Consider the following 16,365-nt stretch of genomic DNA (forward strand, 5'->3'; position numbering starts at 1 on the left):
GAGCTATGCCAGTCTAGTTTAGAGCTAGGTCAGTCAAGTATTGAGCTATGCCAGTCTAGTTTAGAGCTAGGTCAGTCAAGTATTGAGCTATGCCAGTCTAGTTTAGAGCTAGGTCAGTCAAGTACAGAGCTAGGTCAGTCAAGTACAGAAGTAGGCCAGTCAAGTACAGAGCTAGGTCAGTCAAGTACAGAAGTAGGCCAGACAAGTACAGAGCGAGGTCAATCTAGTATTGAGCTAGGTCAGTCTTGTAGAGCTAGGTCAGTCTTGTATAGAGCTAGGTCAGTCTTGTATAAAGCTAGGTAAGTCTTGTATAGAGCTAGGCCAGTCTAATACAGACCTAGGTCAGTATTGTATAGAGCTAGGTCTGTTTAACATAGTGCTTAGTCAGTCAAGTAAAGAGCTAGGCCAGACTAGAATTGTGCTTGGTTATTTCAGTATAGAGCTAGACCATTATCTAGGATAGAGCTGGGTCAGTCAAGTACAGAGCTAGGTCAGTCTTGTATAGTGCTAGGTCAGTCTAGTTTAGAGCTTGGTAAGTCAGTTTAAACCTTGGTCAGTCAAATACAGAGCTACTTCGGTCTAATAAAGAGCTTGGTCAGTCTTGTATTGAGCTCGGTTGATCTTATCACCATAATTTAACCTATTTGGTAATTTACAGTGATTGTAAATGCCTTTTGCAATCTGTAAGTTACGTTCTTTGTTTACTTTTCGTTCTACTTTTTAAAACATTTTCACAATTTTCATGAAAATTAACATGAATCTGGATGTGTGCTGCTTTAATACTGAATTCTTTCAGGATTAGGGTTAAAAAAGTAATACTTCTTAACTTCTGTACATTCTGAACAATTTATTTCTGCCCCAAACTTTACAATATAAATAAATGTAATACAAATACAAAAATAGACAGTTAACACAGTTAACAATACACACAACAATTATAATATATCATAAAATATTCGTTATGTATAATTTATATAAAGAGTGGGTCAGTCGTCTTATACTTTCGGCAGTTTTAATATTTTACCATTAACATTAATTTTGTAATTATAAATTATTGTTCATTCACCAGTAAAATAGTCAATCTTTTGAAATACATGTATGCTTCTAATCTTGGAGGTCTGTTATGCCTAAGAAATTTTATAATTTAAATTCTCAAAAACATTTTTTTGAGGGTATCTTGCTACAGTTTCCAATTTTTTTTTCATTTTCAGGCTAATTTTGCTCTGTTGCCAAATTGTATATTTGGTTAATTAGTATTGTGTATGCAAGACAAAACACTATTTCATTTACATTTTGCTACCATTATGGCACATCACTGCAAAGTTCAGTGGTTCTTTCTTTTTCAATTATTAAATATCGTACAATTTTGTAGCATGCTTTAATTAATTTATTATTAAAACATTATTAAACACATGTATGACATTTCTGAAGAATTGAAAAAAAAGTTTTCTTAGGCATAGTGTGCCTTTAAAAACCAGCATGATGTCACCATAGACTTAAAACAAAAGTGAATTATCTGCACTTTAGCACACCATGTCAAAAGATGTACCAGATTTGTTATAGTATCACACAGTTAGTGTCAACATTATAGCAAGCAAAAGTCACAGTTGAAAGATGTGTCTAAATCCAATTTCAAACATAAATGCACTGTTTTTTTTTTTGGTTTATTTCCAAGTTAGTAATAATCTTAATTATATAAAAGATGATATTTTCATTTTTCATTCCTTTGCTAAATTTGATTCAGTTTCTAAACAAAGAGCACTTGATGCCCTATCAACCTTCACACGATAAGTTTGTCCATTAGGGGCAACAAATTGTACATAATCTCCATCATTCTCCCCTTGAATTATCTGCCCCTGATCTGCCACATAATGAATATCCACTGCTTCATAGTTCAGCACTTCCAGCTGAGGGTTTGCTTGATTCATAATTTGATTGGTTGTGCTTGATTCTGCACCAGAGTTTTCTTGAACAAGTGCTAATTTATAAGTTTCAACTGGTATAGTATATTGAGTTCTTACAGAAGGTATATCTGCCGACTGACTGTCGGAAATAATTTGTAAGCCTTGATCTGATGTTAAATTTGAGTATATTTTGTCATTTTCTGTAATCAAATCTTGCACCATGCCTGTATTCTGAGAATCATCGACAGTGGATGAAAGTTGCGGAACATGTTCTGCATAGATGGGCTCGCTTGAAGATGTTAAGATTTGACCTATATCATCACCTTGAATACTGACAATATTAAGGGTGCCCTTGCCCAAAACTTTCCCCAAACCCTAAAAAGGGAATAAAAAAAGAAAATTTAAAAATTTCCTTTTTGAGTATATAAAAAATTTAAATATTCATGGGCCAAAAGGGGAATATTTTTTTTAAATTTTATTTTTTAAAGTAACCATAAAAAAAAAAAACAAGGTTTTATAATTTATTGGCCTTTAACTCATTTTTGGTTACATAATTTAAATGCCTTTTTGGGAAACCTAAAGGGTTAATCTTTTTTTTTTTTGGGTTTTGGGGGTTTTAAACGTCACAGTTTTTAGGCCCATTTTCGCAAACTTTAAAGGGTTTTTACTGGTGGGGAAGCCCTCGGGTTTGCCCCTCCATCCCATTTTTTCCCAAGCACAAAGGGGCCACCTGAGTAGAAACCCCAAATGTTGGGAAAGGGTTTGGGCTGGATGGGCTTCCTCACATGAAAGGATCCAAAGTCCCTGTCGGGATTCGAACCCACAGTGGTGAGGGGCAAATGGTTTGAAGACAACGACCTTAACCACTCAGCCACGGACACCCCTAAGTTTCTTTATTGTTGTAGGGTTTTAAGTCACACCAGCACAGTATAGGTCATATGGTGACTTTTGAGCTTTACTGGAGGAGGAAGACCTGTCCTCAAATGCCCTTCTGTGCGTTATTTCAGGCACCTATGTTCGGTAAGAATGCTGGTTAGCTTCCTCACACGAATGAATCCATAATCCCTGTCTTGATTCAAACCCACAGTGGTGAGTTGCATGTCATAAAGTCCACAACTTTCTCCACTCTGCGACAGACACCCCTTTTCAATGTGTATAGATTCCATGTAAAGCGTTTCAGTGACATATCAACACTGGATGAAAAATATGGACGATTCACTGATATATAAATCATAATTACTTACAAAACGTGTCTATAATTCTCTTTCATACCTTAAAATGGTGGATGCCCCTTAAATTGATTTCAGTGAAAAACATATTCTGGACATACAATTATGATTTGTAATTATTTTTTTCTTGACAATTTTATGTCATCCCTGCTATGATATTTGTATATTATGTCTTAGACATAACACGTGCTTTTGTATATGTTTTGGGTGAATTTTCATAATTTCAAGACATTTAATAATGTTGTCCGAGAGTATTGATTTTTTTAAATGTGTATTGTTTATTGATTGACAGAAAAATATCGATGATGCATAGATAATGTTTTACATCAATGGCAGCTCATAATGTGTAAGCATCTAAAAACACCTTAACTAGTAAAGATAATCACATATTCCAGCCTTAGGAATTTATTTTAAGTTTCCATTATATTTAAATGACATCATGACCAATCCTGATATATACATGTATAATAAAAGAAAAAAGGTGCCAAATCTAATATCTACAAGAATAGGTGCTAGACTTGTGTGTTAATGTTAACAAAAAGGTGATAACAAGTTAGGCACAAATTTCTTTATTTTTTATATTTTGTTATTGTTGCGAATATGTATTACATAACTGTATCTTATTCATAGAATATAATATTATGAATCTGCTGGGGTGGGGATTGGGGCAGCAGAATTAGCCCAAGCCACCAGTGCAGACAAAAACATGCTGACGGATCAGGGTCTGTAATATACACAATTCAGTTTGAACATTTATTTTTGGACGTTTTCCCTAGAAATAATGAATGATTATAGCTAGATTTAAAGATGAATGAGTCGATTTGAGCCGCGTCACGACAAAACCAACATAATGGGTTTGCGACCAGCATGGATCCAGACCATGGATCAGGATCCATGCTGTTCGCTATCAGTTTATTTACTTGTTATAGGGTCTGTAAGCGAACAGCATGGATCCTGATCAGACTGCGTGGATGCACAGGCTGGTATGGATCCATGCTGGTCGCAAACCCATTATGTTGGTTTTGTCGTGACGCAGCACATTTAAGATCTTTAGTGTAGAACTCATTTCAGTTTGTGTAAGAAGGTATAAACTTATAGATACACTCTCAAATTCGTTTAGTAAAGGGACTCCATTGAGTTTTTTTTTTACATGACGGGACTGGAAATATTTTTTGGAGATTTGTGTGCCTTTTGATGTAGACAGAGACATAGATAACATCCCTGATGTAGGTTTGGACCAATAAATTGTGTGAAATTTTTTTAGATCATTCTATTCCCCCTTGTCTCCAGAATAATAACTTTTGATGTGTGTTGCAACACTTTTCACTCAAATCAGGCCAAGAATCGCACACAAAAAATCAATATTTAATTTAAATTAATTCTGAGCATATTTCTTTACTTTCCTTTACAGAGTATTCCATTAAAATGCCTCACTTGTCTTGATTTAAGTAAACATTCCAAATTATATATTTTTATGCTTTTTGACGTTCTTTAACCTAACAGTAGGAGTGTAAAATTTCTTGCTCAAGATAACAATAGCTTGCCTTTCACAGTGTTTAAACACAAGAAACTTGATATCCTTAGGTTACTTAAACCAAGCGTTAAACATGTGACCGTGCCACAACAAGGACTAGGCAAGTCAGTTTACTTAGTTTTTAAAAATAAAGCCATTCCAAGCAAATGGGAGCGTTGTTGTTACAACTGACCAGTGCATAAGGAGAAGTCAATTACAATTTAAAGAACTTGCATTATTTTCATTACCTTGAATGTACACTTCTCCGATATCCTGACTCGACTGTAACTGACTGGACACAGACTGGAGCTGCTGCGTAAACTCTCCAAGGTTTTCCGGGGCTATTGTAATTGTTCGTATAGCTGTGGCATTTTCGTCAAGGACCTCCTGACCTTGACCTTCAACATAATCTTCTTGCTGACCAACCACGGTGGAATGTGACACATGGTCATAGATTCTTTTCGCTTCAACGTTTCCTTGTAAATTGACATTGTTTTCATCGTCATGTTGACGGAGATGATGTTTTAACGTATACTTGGAACTAAAGCTTCGTTTACAACGAGAGCATTCATGCCAGTTGGACTTCAGGTGAACGCCTTGTAGGTGGCGCTGTTGAACTTGACGTGTTTTAAACATCTGGCCGCAGATATGACACTGAAATGAGCGTTCGGTTGTATGCACTGACATGTGCTCCTTTACATGGGCCTGAAAAAAATCAATCAGGTCAGTATAATTAAAAATTTCAATGATTGCTTTTTTTCAATTTTCAAAACAAATTGTTGCCTTCTGAGGGGGAAAATATAGCACAATAAATCAGAAAAGGGGGAAAACTTGAAATACAATGCTGACAAGTGAGAATGGAATTCACCCACTCGTTTTATAAAATTTTCAATTGCCATTCAATTTAACATGCATGAAACATAATCAGATCTTTAGGGACAACTTCTTGTCTTTCAGCTAATAAGATTTATCAACTAGCTGATACAAGTCAGGTACTGTTAAGTTATGGTTCTGTTGAAGAATGTGCACAGGGGATTTCAGAGGAAAATAAAGCATTTTTAGGGGAAAATATATCTATTTTGTTTCAGGGGAAAATAAAGCATTTTTAGGGGAAAACATACCTATTTTGGGCTAGGGGAAACAGCCTTTAATCAGCTGTAAAATATGGGAAACAAGAGCCCGGTTTGAGCCGGGTGATGCTCCCCGAATAGGTTTTGGACACAGGAAAGTACACCTCTTGTAGTTTCAGAGTTATGTCCGTGGAAAAAGTTCAAAGTGCAATAATTCTAAAATTAGGCAAGGCAGAGTTACAGTTCTTTGCACTGCACTTCTAATCAATGTGATCTATCAACCTACAAAGTTTCTTGATGATATCTCTTATGATTTCCGAGTTATGTCCTGGACAATTCAAAAAGTAAAAATAAACAAAGGGCAATAACTCCAGAATTAGGCAAGGTAGAGTTTATGATTCTTGTGCACTGCACATCTACCCATTGAGATTTATCTACCTACAAAGTTTTCATGTTGATATCTCTTATAGTTTTTACAGCTATGTCCTGGATAAGATTTTTCTAAAAGGGGAGATTATTCAAAAATAAGGCTTAACAGAGTTATGTTCTTTTGCACTGCACCTCTACTCAATGAGATCTATCTACCTACAATGTTTCATGTTGATATCTCTTATAGTTTTAGAGTTATGCCCCGGACAAGATTTTTCTATAAGGGAGATAATTCAAAAACCAGGCAAAATAGAGTTATGGTTCTTTGACACTGCACTCCCCCTTGATGCCCCTCTACCACTGTATGAAGTTTCAACAAATTATCTCCAAGGGTTTTCAAGTTATGTTCCGGACAAAGTTCAAGTTCAAAAGTATTAAAATAAACAAAGGGCAATAACTCCAAAATTAGGACAAAAAGAGTTATTGTTCTTTGCACTGCACATCTACGCATTGAGATCTATTCACCTACAAAGTTTCATGTTGATATCTCTTATAGTTTTAGAGTTATGCCCCGGACAAGATTTTCTATAAGGGGAGATAATTCAAAAACCAGGCAAAATAGAGTTATGGTTCTTTGACACTGCACTCCCCCTCGATGCCCTCTACCACTGTATGAAGTTTCAACAAATTATCTCCAAGGGTTTTCAAGTTATGTTCCGGACAAAGTTCAAAGTATTAAAATTAACAAAGGGCAATAACTCCAAAATTAGGATGAAAAGAGTTATTGTTATTATGCACTGCACATCTACCCATTGAGATCTATTCACCTACAAAGTTTCATATTGATATCTCTTTATAGTTTTAGAGTTATGCCCCGACAAGATTTTTCTATAAGGGGAATAATTCAAAAACCGAACAAAATAGAGTTATGGTTCTTTGACACTCACTCCCCCTCGATGCCCTCTTACCACTGTATGAAGTTTCAACAAATTATCTCCAAGGTTTTCAAGTTGATGCTCCGGACAAGACAATGGACGGACGGACAGACGGACGGACAAGGCGCCGACTATATGCTCCCCCGAAATTTTTCGGGGAGCATAAAAACCCTATTGAATTTAAACCAGCCCAATAAAAAAGTCTGTATTTCCTGTTTAAATCAATAAAGAGAGATTGCTAACAAATCTCCTATGGACATGAAATTTAGTCCAGGAATTCACAGATATATGAAACTATCGATTTCCCTCATTGATGCCTCAACAGGGGGCGGAGCATTATCCATAATTGACAGGTAAGTTGCATAGCAGATAAAAATGGTATAGGTACCGCCTTCAAACATATAAAACATAGTTTGTGGACTAACTTCTTCCAAAATTAAATCACGAATGTGTTCAGAAAAGGTTGAAAAATCTACTCAGCAAAAAAATCTCATTTTAGGTACATTGTAATTTTAGTGATAATTGGCTACGTTGTCACCTTAAGAATGATATAAGAATTTTGAAACATTACACAAAATTATAAATTCACTAAATCAATTAAAACAATATAAAAGGGGATAATTCAACAACATGGCATGAATGCTTTTTTGAAAATTTTTCCCTTTAAAAAAAAATTTTTCCTGACCTTCTTTTGGATTTTTGTGAACCTTTTAAGGCATCTGTCCTGCAAAAATATGAAACAATATTTTAAAAAAAACTTTTTATTTTTTAAAAATTTAAAAATAAAAATTTAAATCAAACACTGTAAGCATAAAGGGTATAATCAAAGCAAGATTTATTAAAATTCAGCAGAAATTTTGTAAAGAAAAAAAGCTAAAAGCCTTGAAAAATTTTTGGAAAAAAAAATTTTTGGACTTTAAAATTAAGTAAAGGGAATCAGTGGCTAGTGGTTTATAACCCTTTTCATTCCATTTTTTTGGGTATGTGCTCTTCTGGATTTCCATGTTTCCACATATGACCTTAATGCTAGTTAGTTCAAGAAAACGACCCCGAGAGTCAGTAGTTTGTATAAGTTCTCTTCACAATTTGGCTTGAATAAACAATGTTTAAACTATGCATTAAAATGAGCTGTCACTGATTCAGTGCAAAGCATATCACCAATACATGTATATCAATATTGACTATGCACCAATATATTGATATTTGAAAATTTAAAAAAAACAATACAAAAAAAACCCATATCATTGTTTATCACATACCCGTGCCTTTGCAACTCCGTAAAAATGATATTGCACGGCCATGCATATATTTTGATGTGACAGTCATTTGCATAATACAAACATAGTGTAAAGACACACTTTTAGCACTACACTATATTATATAGGCGCTTCAACAACAAAAAAGAATTATTTTCACTGTTTTTATGTTAGTTATAAGATATTAGAGGCTAACTTTATATAATTGTATACAACTCATTCAATAAATTCAGTATTAAATCTACACTCATTGAATATCCTCTATATAATAAAACAGAACACGACCAGTGAAAATTTCCAAAAAATAACATATGAGCCGTGTCACGACAAAACCAACATAATGGGTTTGCGACCAGCATGGATCAAGACCGCGCAGTCTGATCAGGATCCATGCTGTTCGCTTACAGACCCTATATCAAGTAAAGAAACTGATAGCAAACAGCATGGATACTGACCAGACTGTGCGGATGCGCAGGCTGGTCTGGATCCATGCTGGTCGCAAACCCATTATGTTGGTTTTGTCGTGATGCGGCTATACCTTTTAAATGCCATTCCGCAGATATCACATAGATGTGGTCTTTGATTCAAGTGTACTGCTTGTTGGTGGCGCTGTAAATTCAATTTGTTTGTTGTCTTATATACACATCTGTTACACTGAAATGTTTTAGCCGCAATATTTGCATTTTCCTCTGAGCCCTCATGACTTTCAAGATGTTTTCGCAACTTTTTCTTATAAATTGTTGAAAAACTGCACAAATTACATGAATGTGTCGGTCTATTTGAAATATGTCGCTTTTTATGCAGTCTTAACAATGTTGCATTGTTTGTTGTGTATTGACATTCGGAACATTTTAAAATCTTACCATCGTCGGAGATATGTGAAAGCGAGTGACGCTGAAGAACACTGATCCGGATTGCGGAAAAATCACATTTATCACACTTATACAGTTTCATGTTGGGATTCTTTTCATGAAGCTCAGTATGTTTTACATAATGACTTTCACGCTTACTTTTAAACGAACAAACCTGACAGAAATACTTAAACGGTAGTCGATCTTCATAATACTTTTTAATTCCTTTCGTTCCGAGCAATGCCTCTTCATATATATATTTCTTCCTAATCTGGGTTCTCTCCCCCTTATTTAAATACACATTGCCAACAGTGGTCTCCGTTTCTTCTTTAATTTCATCTTTTACATCATCCACTTTATCTACATCATTCTCGTCTGCTCTTGGCAGCTTTGTTTCTTTAACAATTTTTCTTGGTCTTCCTACTTTTCTTTTGGATCTTCGTTTTGGCACACTGCCAGAATAAAAGTCATTTTCTGCATTGTCTATATTATCATCCTGATCAAGCAATGTACTTTTATAGTTGGAAAGATTTGCTGGTATTTTTATCTCCCTTCCACTTTTTGTAATGAACACTTTGACATCTTTTTTAGAGACTTTATTACTGATATCTGAGGGTTTTTGGACCTTTTTTATCAGGTCATCTTTAATGTTTTTATGAATGTCTTTCAACTGTGTTACCAATACTTCTTCTTTTACATCTAAATCTGTAGATACTCTTCTGTTGCTATGGCATCCATCATCAGGTTCTCCTGACTGTGCTGAAATACCTTCAACATTTTCTTCTTTTACATCTACTTGTATATCTGAAGATACACTTCTGTTACTAGGGAAACTATCTTTAGGACTTTCTGTCTGATCATAAAAATGCTTGAACAGAAGCTTGTTTTCTAACACTTGCTTTGAGCTATAAATAGCTTCAAGCTTTCCGGTGAGACAGAGTAAGTTTTTATCTGGCTGCTGATGCACAAGTACACTCAATGACCCCAACTGGTTGCTAAGGAAATCTTCTTTGTCACCAGGAATCAGTTCAACAATAGAATCTGACAGGAAAGCAGTCACTTGTGAAAACACCTGAAAAAATAAAATTTCATATGATTTCATTCTATAACAACAGCGCTGATTTTGAATTTTTAATACATTTTTTCCCTTTAATTATCAAATGGAAACTGTTTTTTCCAGATATTGTTTAATTTTTGGAAATATGTTAACATGTAAAAAGAATCAGGTGACCAGAAATGTTGGAACCAATGATTTCTTTAATGCACTGGCTTATCCAGCTTCCATTTTTGGAGAGACCAAAATTATTCATTTAATTGAGGTGGCCAACAATATAAAACAAGAGCGATCAGTAATCACATGTGTCGCCTCATGATGGCCAATTTCATGTTGGGACAAATTTTGTGACAGACGGACAGACAGACGGACAGTGCACAACTAGACTAACCACTTTGTACTGATCATTCCTGTAAAGTTTGGATAAAATTGCACCAGTAGTTTATGAGGAGTAGTCCGGACAAGCTTTTGCGTATCTGGCAACACACAGAAAAAAACACCTTTTTATCAAAGGGCCATAACTCGGCCAAAAATCATTCAACCGGAAAACCCGTGCAATATGCGCAAGGACTTGAGCTACAGATCAATCCTGTAAAGTTTCATTGAAATTGCATTAAGTGGTATTAAGAGAAGTAGTCTGGACAAACTTTAAAAATAAAAATTTTTAAAGGGGCCATAACTCAAACAAAAATCATTGAACCGGAAAATGCTGACAATATGCACAACTAAACTTGGTACTGATCATTCGTGTAAAGTTTGGATGAAATTGCACCAGTAGTTTATGAGGAGTAGTCCGGACAAGCTTTTGTGTATCTGGCAACACACAGAAAAAGAAACCTTTTTATCAAAGGGCCATAACTCGGCCAAAAATCATTTAACCGGAAAACCCATGCAATATGCGCAAGGACTCAAGCTACAGATCAATCCTGTAAAGTTTCATTGAAATTGCATTAGTGGTATAAGAGAAGTAGTCCGGACAAACTTTAAAATTAAAAATTATTAAAGGGCCATAACTCTGACAAAAATCATTGAACCGGAAAATCCTGACAATATGCACAACTAGACTTGGTACTGATCATTCCTGTAAAGTTTGGATGAAATTGCACCAGTAGTTTATGAGGAGTAGTCCGGTCAAGTTTTGTGACGGACGGACGGACAGACAGACAGACAGACGGACAGACAGACGACGGAGAAGTGATCCCTATATGTCGCCACTACTCCGTAGAGGCGACACAACAAGAGGGCCATGATGGCCCTGAAGTCGCTCACCTGTATATAGGCTCCCTGAGCGGGGCCAGTTTAAACCCCAGGGCTTTTATTTGAACAAACTTGGTAGACACCCATTAGAAGATATTTCACGCTAAACATCTAAGGTCTAGCTTGTTGAGTTTTTTAGAAAAAGATTTTTTAAGTTTTAACTATACACATATAGTTAAAAGCAATGACACTCCTAGGGAGGGGCCAGTTTTGACCCCAGGGCTTTTATTTGAACAAACTTTGGAGACACTCACTAGAAGATGTTTCATGCTTGATATCTAAACTCTAGCTATTCGGTTTTTTTTTTAAAGAAGATTTTTAAGTTTTTGCTATACACATATAAGGAAAATCAATGTCCCAAAGGGCCGGGCCAATTTTGACCCTAGGGCTTTATTTGAACAAACTTTGAAGACACTAACTGGAAGAAGTTTCATGCTAAATATCTTAACTCTAGCTATTTAGGTTTTTTCAAAGAAGATTTTATAAGTTTTTGCTATACACATAAATAAAATCAATGCCCCATGGGGCAGGGCCAATATTGACCCCAAGGGCTTTTATTTGAAAAAACTTTGTAGACACTCACTAGAAGATGTTTCATGCTTAGTATCTAAATTTAGCTATTTGGGTTTTTTTTCAAAGAATTTTTAATTTTAAGTTTTTGCTTTACACATATAAGGAAAATCAATGACCCCCCGGGCAGGGCAAATTTTGACCCCAGGGCTCTTATTTGAACAAATTTGGTAGACACCCATTAGAACATGTTTCATGCTAAATATCTTAGCTCTAGCTCTTTGGGTTCTTTAAAAGAAGATTTTATAAGTTTTTACTATATGCATAAAGGGAAAATCAATGACCCCCTGGGGCGGGGCCAATTTTGACCCCAGGGCTTTTATTTGAACAAACTTGATAGACACTCATTAGAAGATGTTTCATGCTAAATATCTTAGCTCTAGCTCTTTGGGTTCTTTAAAAGAAGATTTTATAAGTTTTTACTATATGCATATAGGGAAAACCAATGACCTCCTGGGGCGGGGCCAATTTTGACCTCAGGGCTTTTATTTGAACAAACTTGATAGACACTCACTAGAAGATGTTTCATGCCAAATATCTAAGCTCTACCTCTTTGGGTTTTTTAAAAGAAGATATTTTAAGTTTTTTCTATTGGTTGCCATGGCAACCAAAGTTCTGCATGGAATTAAATTCTTCGAACAATTTTTAAAGGTGACCACCAAAGGAACATTCCTGTGAAGTTTGGATGAAATTGGCTCAGGGGTTTATGAGGAGATGTCATTTAAAGTAAAAGTTTACGGACGGCCGGACGCCGGACGAAAAGCGATCACAAAAGCTCACCCTGTCACTTTGTGAGGTGAGCTAAAAAGAATGATGTGCTACCTGACCAGTGGCTCTATTCTTGTTAGGGGTGTCACGTTTATCTGTTTAAAAGGGTAAGGTTGATTTTAAGTTTAAAACCTATTAGAAAATTCAATAACCGGTAACTGAGGTTAGTTTTTGATTGATTCTTAATATTATCTAAATGTTTCTTTACAAGAAAAAAAAAGTTTTACTCAATAATCTATTTTTTCTGATCTGATCCAGTATGGTACGACCCTAATAATATTCAACTCAATACATGTATTCGGATAATTATATGCACTCATTTTAAGACAAATATGTCACATTTTGTCATAAAGAAGCAATGTTAATGTTAAAAATCTAAGGATTTTATTAGTATTTGTTTGTTTCCTTGATTGGGTTTTATGTCACACAGACACAGTATAGGCCATATGGTGATGTTCCAGCTTTACTGGTGGAGAAAGAACTCAGGTGCCCTTCTGTACATTATTTCTGGCACAAACCGGCACCCAAGTAGATACACCAACAATCTGTAAGCTAGTTGGACAGCTTCCTCACATGAATGAATCCAAAGTCCCTGTTGGAATTCGAACTCACAGCGGTGAGGGGCAAGTGGTTTGAAGTCAACGACCTTAACCCTTTACCTCATATATACGCGAAACAACGCACTTTCGACCCCCCCCCCCCTTTTTTAGGCCTGAAATAGTGAAAAAATGTCCTATTTGGGCCCCAAACACATGTTTTCGTTTGAGAAATGTTGCTAAAAATAATGAGCACTTTTTCGGCGCCGCCCCCCATTCAAAAGATACATCAGGGGGTTGCCAGAAAGGGGATGTGCACCCTTCTGTTTGGGGGGTTTGAAAGGGATTGAGTCCCCCTCATCGCCAAGAAAATTTTGGACTTGTGAGAGGCTTAAAATGATCCCAGGTCGATCATAAGGTAACGTGTAACCAACGCTGAAAAGCCTTTGACTCTATCTCAATACCTTGAGAAGTTGCAGCACTTTGAAATAAATTTTGATGGAAAAAATCGAGGCAAAATAGTGATTTTTGGCAATTTTGAGATGTCCCCTCGTTGCCATGGTAACAGGAAATTTAAGACTGAGCATGTCGTTACAAAGGCAATGGTCCAGTCAACATTTGTGCCAAGTTTGATTAGTATTGAAGCATTTTTCATAGTTTCATAGCAGTTTGAACTTGTAAGAGGAGGCTTTTCAGTGAAAATGGCCATTTTTCACAATATGCTCATGGGGGAAAGGGTTAACTAAAAAAAATATATAAGTTACAAAATAACAATTTTTCACCAAAATTAGATAAAAGACCACAATCATGTTAATATGGAAAAACTAGATTTTGGGTGATTCCAAAGTTTTTCATAATTTTTTGTTAACCCTTTACCTCATATATACGCGAAACAACACACTTTCGATCGCCACCCTTTTTTAGGCATGAAATAGTGAAAAAATGTCCTATTTGGGCCCCAAACACATGTTTTCGTTTGAGAAACGTTGCTAAAAAAATGAGCACTTTTTAGGCGCTGCCCCCAATCCAAAAGATACATCAGGGGGTTGCCAGAAGGGGGATGTGCCCGATTCTGTTTGGGGGATTTGAAGGGGGGGGCAGAGTCCCCCTCATCGCCAAGAAAATTTTGGACTTGTGAGAGGCTTAAAATGACCCCAGGTCGATCATAAGGTAACGTGTAACCAACGCTGAAAAGCCTTTGACTATATCTCAATACCTTGAGAAGTTGCAGCACTTTGAAATAAATTTTGATGGAAAAAATCGAGGCAAAATAGTGATTTTTGGCAATTTTGAGATGTCCCCTCGTTGCCATGGTAACAGGAAATTTAAGACTGAGCATGTCGTTACAAAGGCAATGGTCCAGTCAACATTTGTGCCAAGTTTGATTAGTATTGAAGCATTTTTCATAGTTTCATAGCAGTTTGAACTTGTAAGAGGAGGCTTTTCAGTGAAAATGGCCATTTTTCACAATATGCTCATAGGGGAAAGGGTTAACCACTCGACCACAGACGCCCCGCATTTTATAAGTATGGTCGGTTAAACGTTTAACACGGTTTTTAGGTCATTGTTTATAAGGGATATCATTTTCTGTAACCGTGACACCCTAATTCTTGTGGTATAAGGATTAGGATTTCCCCTGTAACACCTACCTCAACATCAGGCATGGTGACAACAATCTATCCAATAGCTATCAATTGGCTCAAACCTGAAATACAAAGGAAAATATATATTTCTTTCATTTGTAATGAAAATCTTAATACTAAATAAAGTGTATAACAAAAAGCAGGGCTTACATTAAGTTTCAAATTTTGGAAGTCAGAGACATTATAACGGTAAAGAAGAAAAAGCTTTGAATTTTAGAAATCACAAGCCAGAGTCAAGGAGTAAATTAATGACTCCCAACCTTCCATTAATGGAAGCCCTGAAAAAGTACATAATTGTAACTTTAATGTCATAGAGTAAATACTTTTAAAAACATTTATATTTTTTACTGAAATCATAAAGTAAAAAAAACCTTTTCATTCAAAAATTATTAATGAAACTTAGCCTTGTTTATGATTTATACCTTTTCTTAGTTAAGCCAGGTAACAATAATCCATTATGAAATCTAATATTTAATGCAATAAGGTGTTGAAAATAATAGATTTTATGATATCATATATGTATGTAAAGCATTTTGAGCATATCATTATTAATCTTAAATGTTTGTTATTCTACAGAATAACAAAAAAATTACCGTAAAATTCCTAATAAACGCCCCTCCCCTAATAAAGGCCTGGGAAGAAAAACAATCTACTCATCAGTGCTGAACTCGTGAGTAAATCCATAATTTCATTCAAATCTTTCAGAATCCATTTAATTTTATAGTATGAACTTAAAAATCTTAACACTTTTTAATGTTATTACCAACACTTGCTAACACTAAATGTATTTACAATGATTTTTGGATTTAGGAAAAACTGTGTTGTGATAATGGCCCCCCTTTTGGAAAATGTTTAGCCCCCCCCAGGGGCATTTAATAGGAATTTTACGGTAGTTATTACTCAATCGTAAATACATCTAACTCTTGTCCTAAAATGTCTCCTAAACACTTTATTACATTAAATTATTGTCAATTAAAGTCTGTGCTTCTAAACAAAGATAATTTCAAACAATTTAATACGCTACCAACTTTTTCAATTTCTTTTTGCTGATTTGATGGTGATCCTTATTCTAAATTATCGTATACTTAGTAGTGATTTTACTCCTTTAAAAGTTCATTAACAATCTATATCCCAACAGATATTCATTATAGGGCGGAGTTGACACATGCTGAGTTTGTAAAGGGCCGAGCTGACTCTACCATTTACAGTGGCAGTAAACAGAGTAAGATTATAACTAGCCCAACAAATTGTGCCCTTTAGGGCTAATTATATAGATGATGGTCACATTTACTTATGTGTAAGATCAGTTTGTAAAGTCGGTCGGTCTTGCAGTTAGATTAGGACTAGATCTACAGTAATTAATTTTGAAAATGGAAGTGGCTAGCCGAAATTGAAATTTGGGCGTCAAGA

At 35.5% G+C, this 16,365-nt stretch overlaps 1 protein-coding gene across 1 annotated transcript; it reads right to left on the reverse strand.

Moving 5' to 3' along the window:
- Positions 1-4,841: 4,841 nt before the first annotated feature.
- LOC132754346 (zinc finger protein 25-like) lies at positions 4,842-15,061 on the reverse strand. Its single transcript, XM_060744964.1, has 4 exons — positions 14,962-15,061; positions 8,815-10,199; positions 7,706-7,739; positions 4,842-5,351 (listed from the first exon to the last, which is right to left on the reverse strand). Exons 1-4 carry the CDS (start codon positions 14,974-14,976, stop codon positions 4,857-4,859), a joined length of 1,929 nt encoding a protein of 642 aa, XP_060600947.1. The 5' UTR covers positions 14,977-15,061; the 3' UTR covers positions 4,842-4,856.
- Between the last annotated feature and the right edge of the window lie 1,304 nt (positions 15,062-16,365).

Source organism: Ruditapes philippinarum, unplaced genomic scaffold (assembly GCF_026571515.1).
Source record: "Ruditapes philippinarum isolate M1 unplaced genomic scaffold, ASM2657151v2 ctg496_1_1_1_1, whole genome shotgun sequence".
Taxonomy (NCBI): Eukaryota; Metazoa; Mollusca; class Bivalvia; order Venerida; family Veneridae; genus Ruditapes; species Ruditapes philippinarum.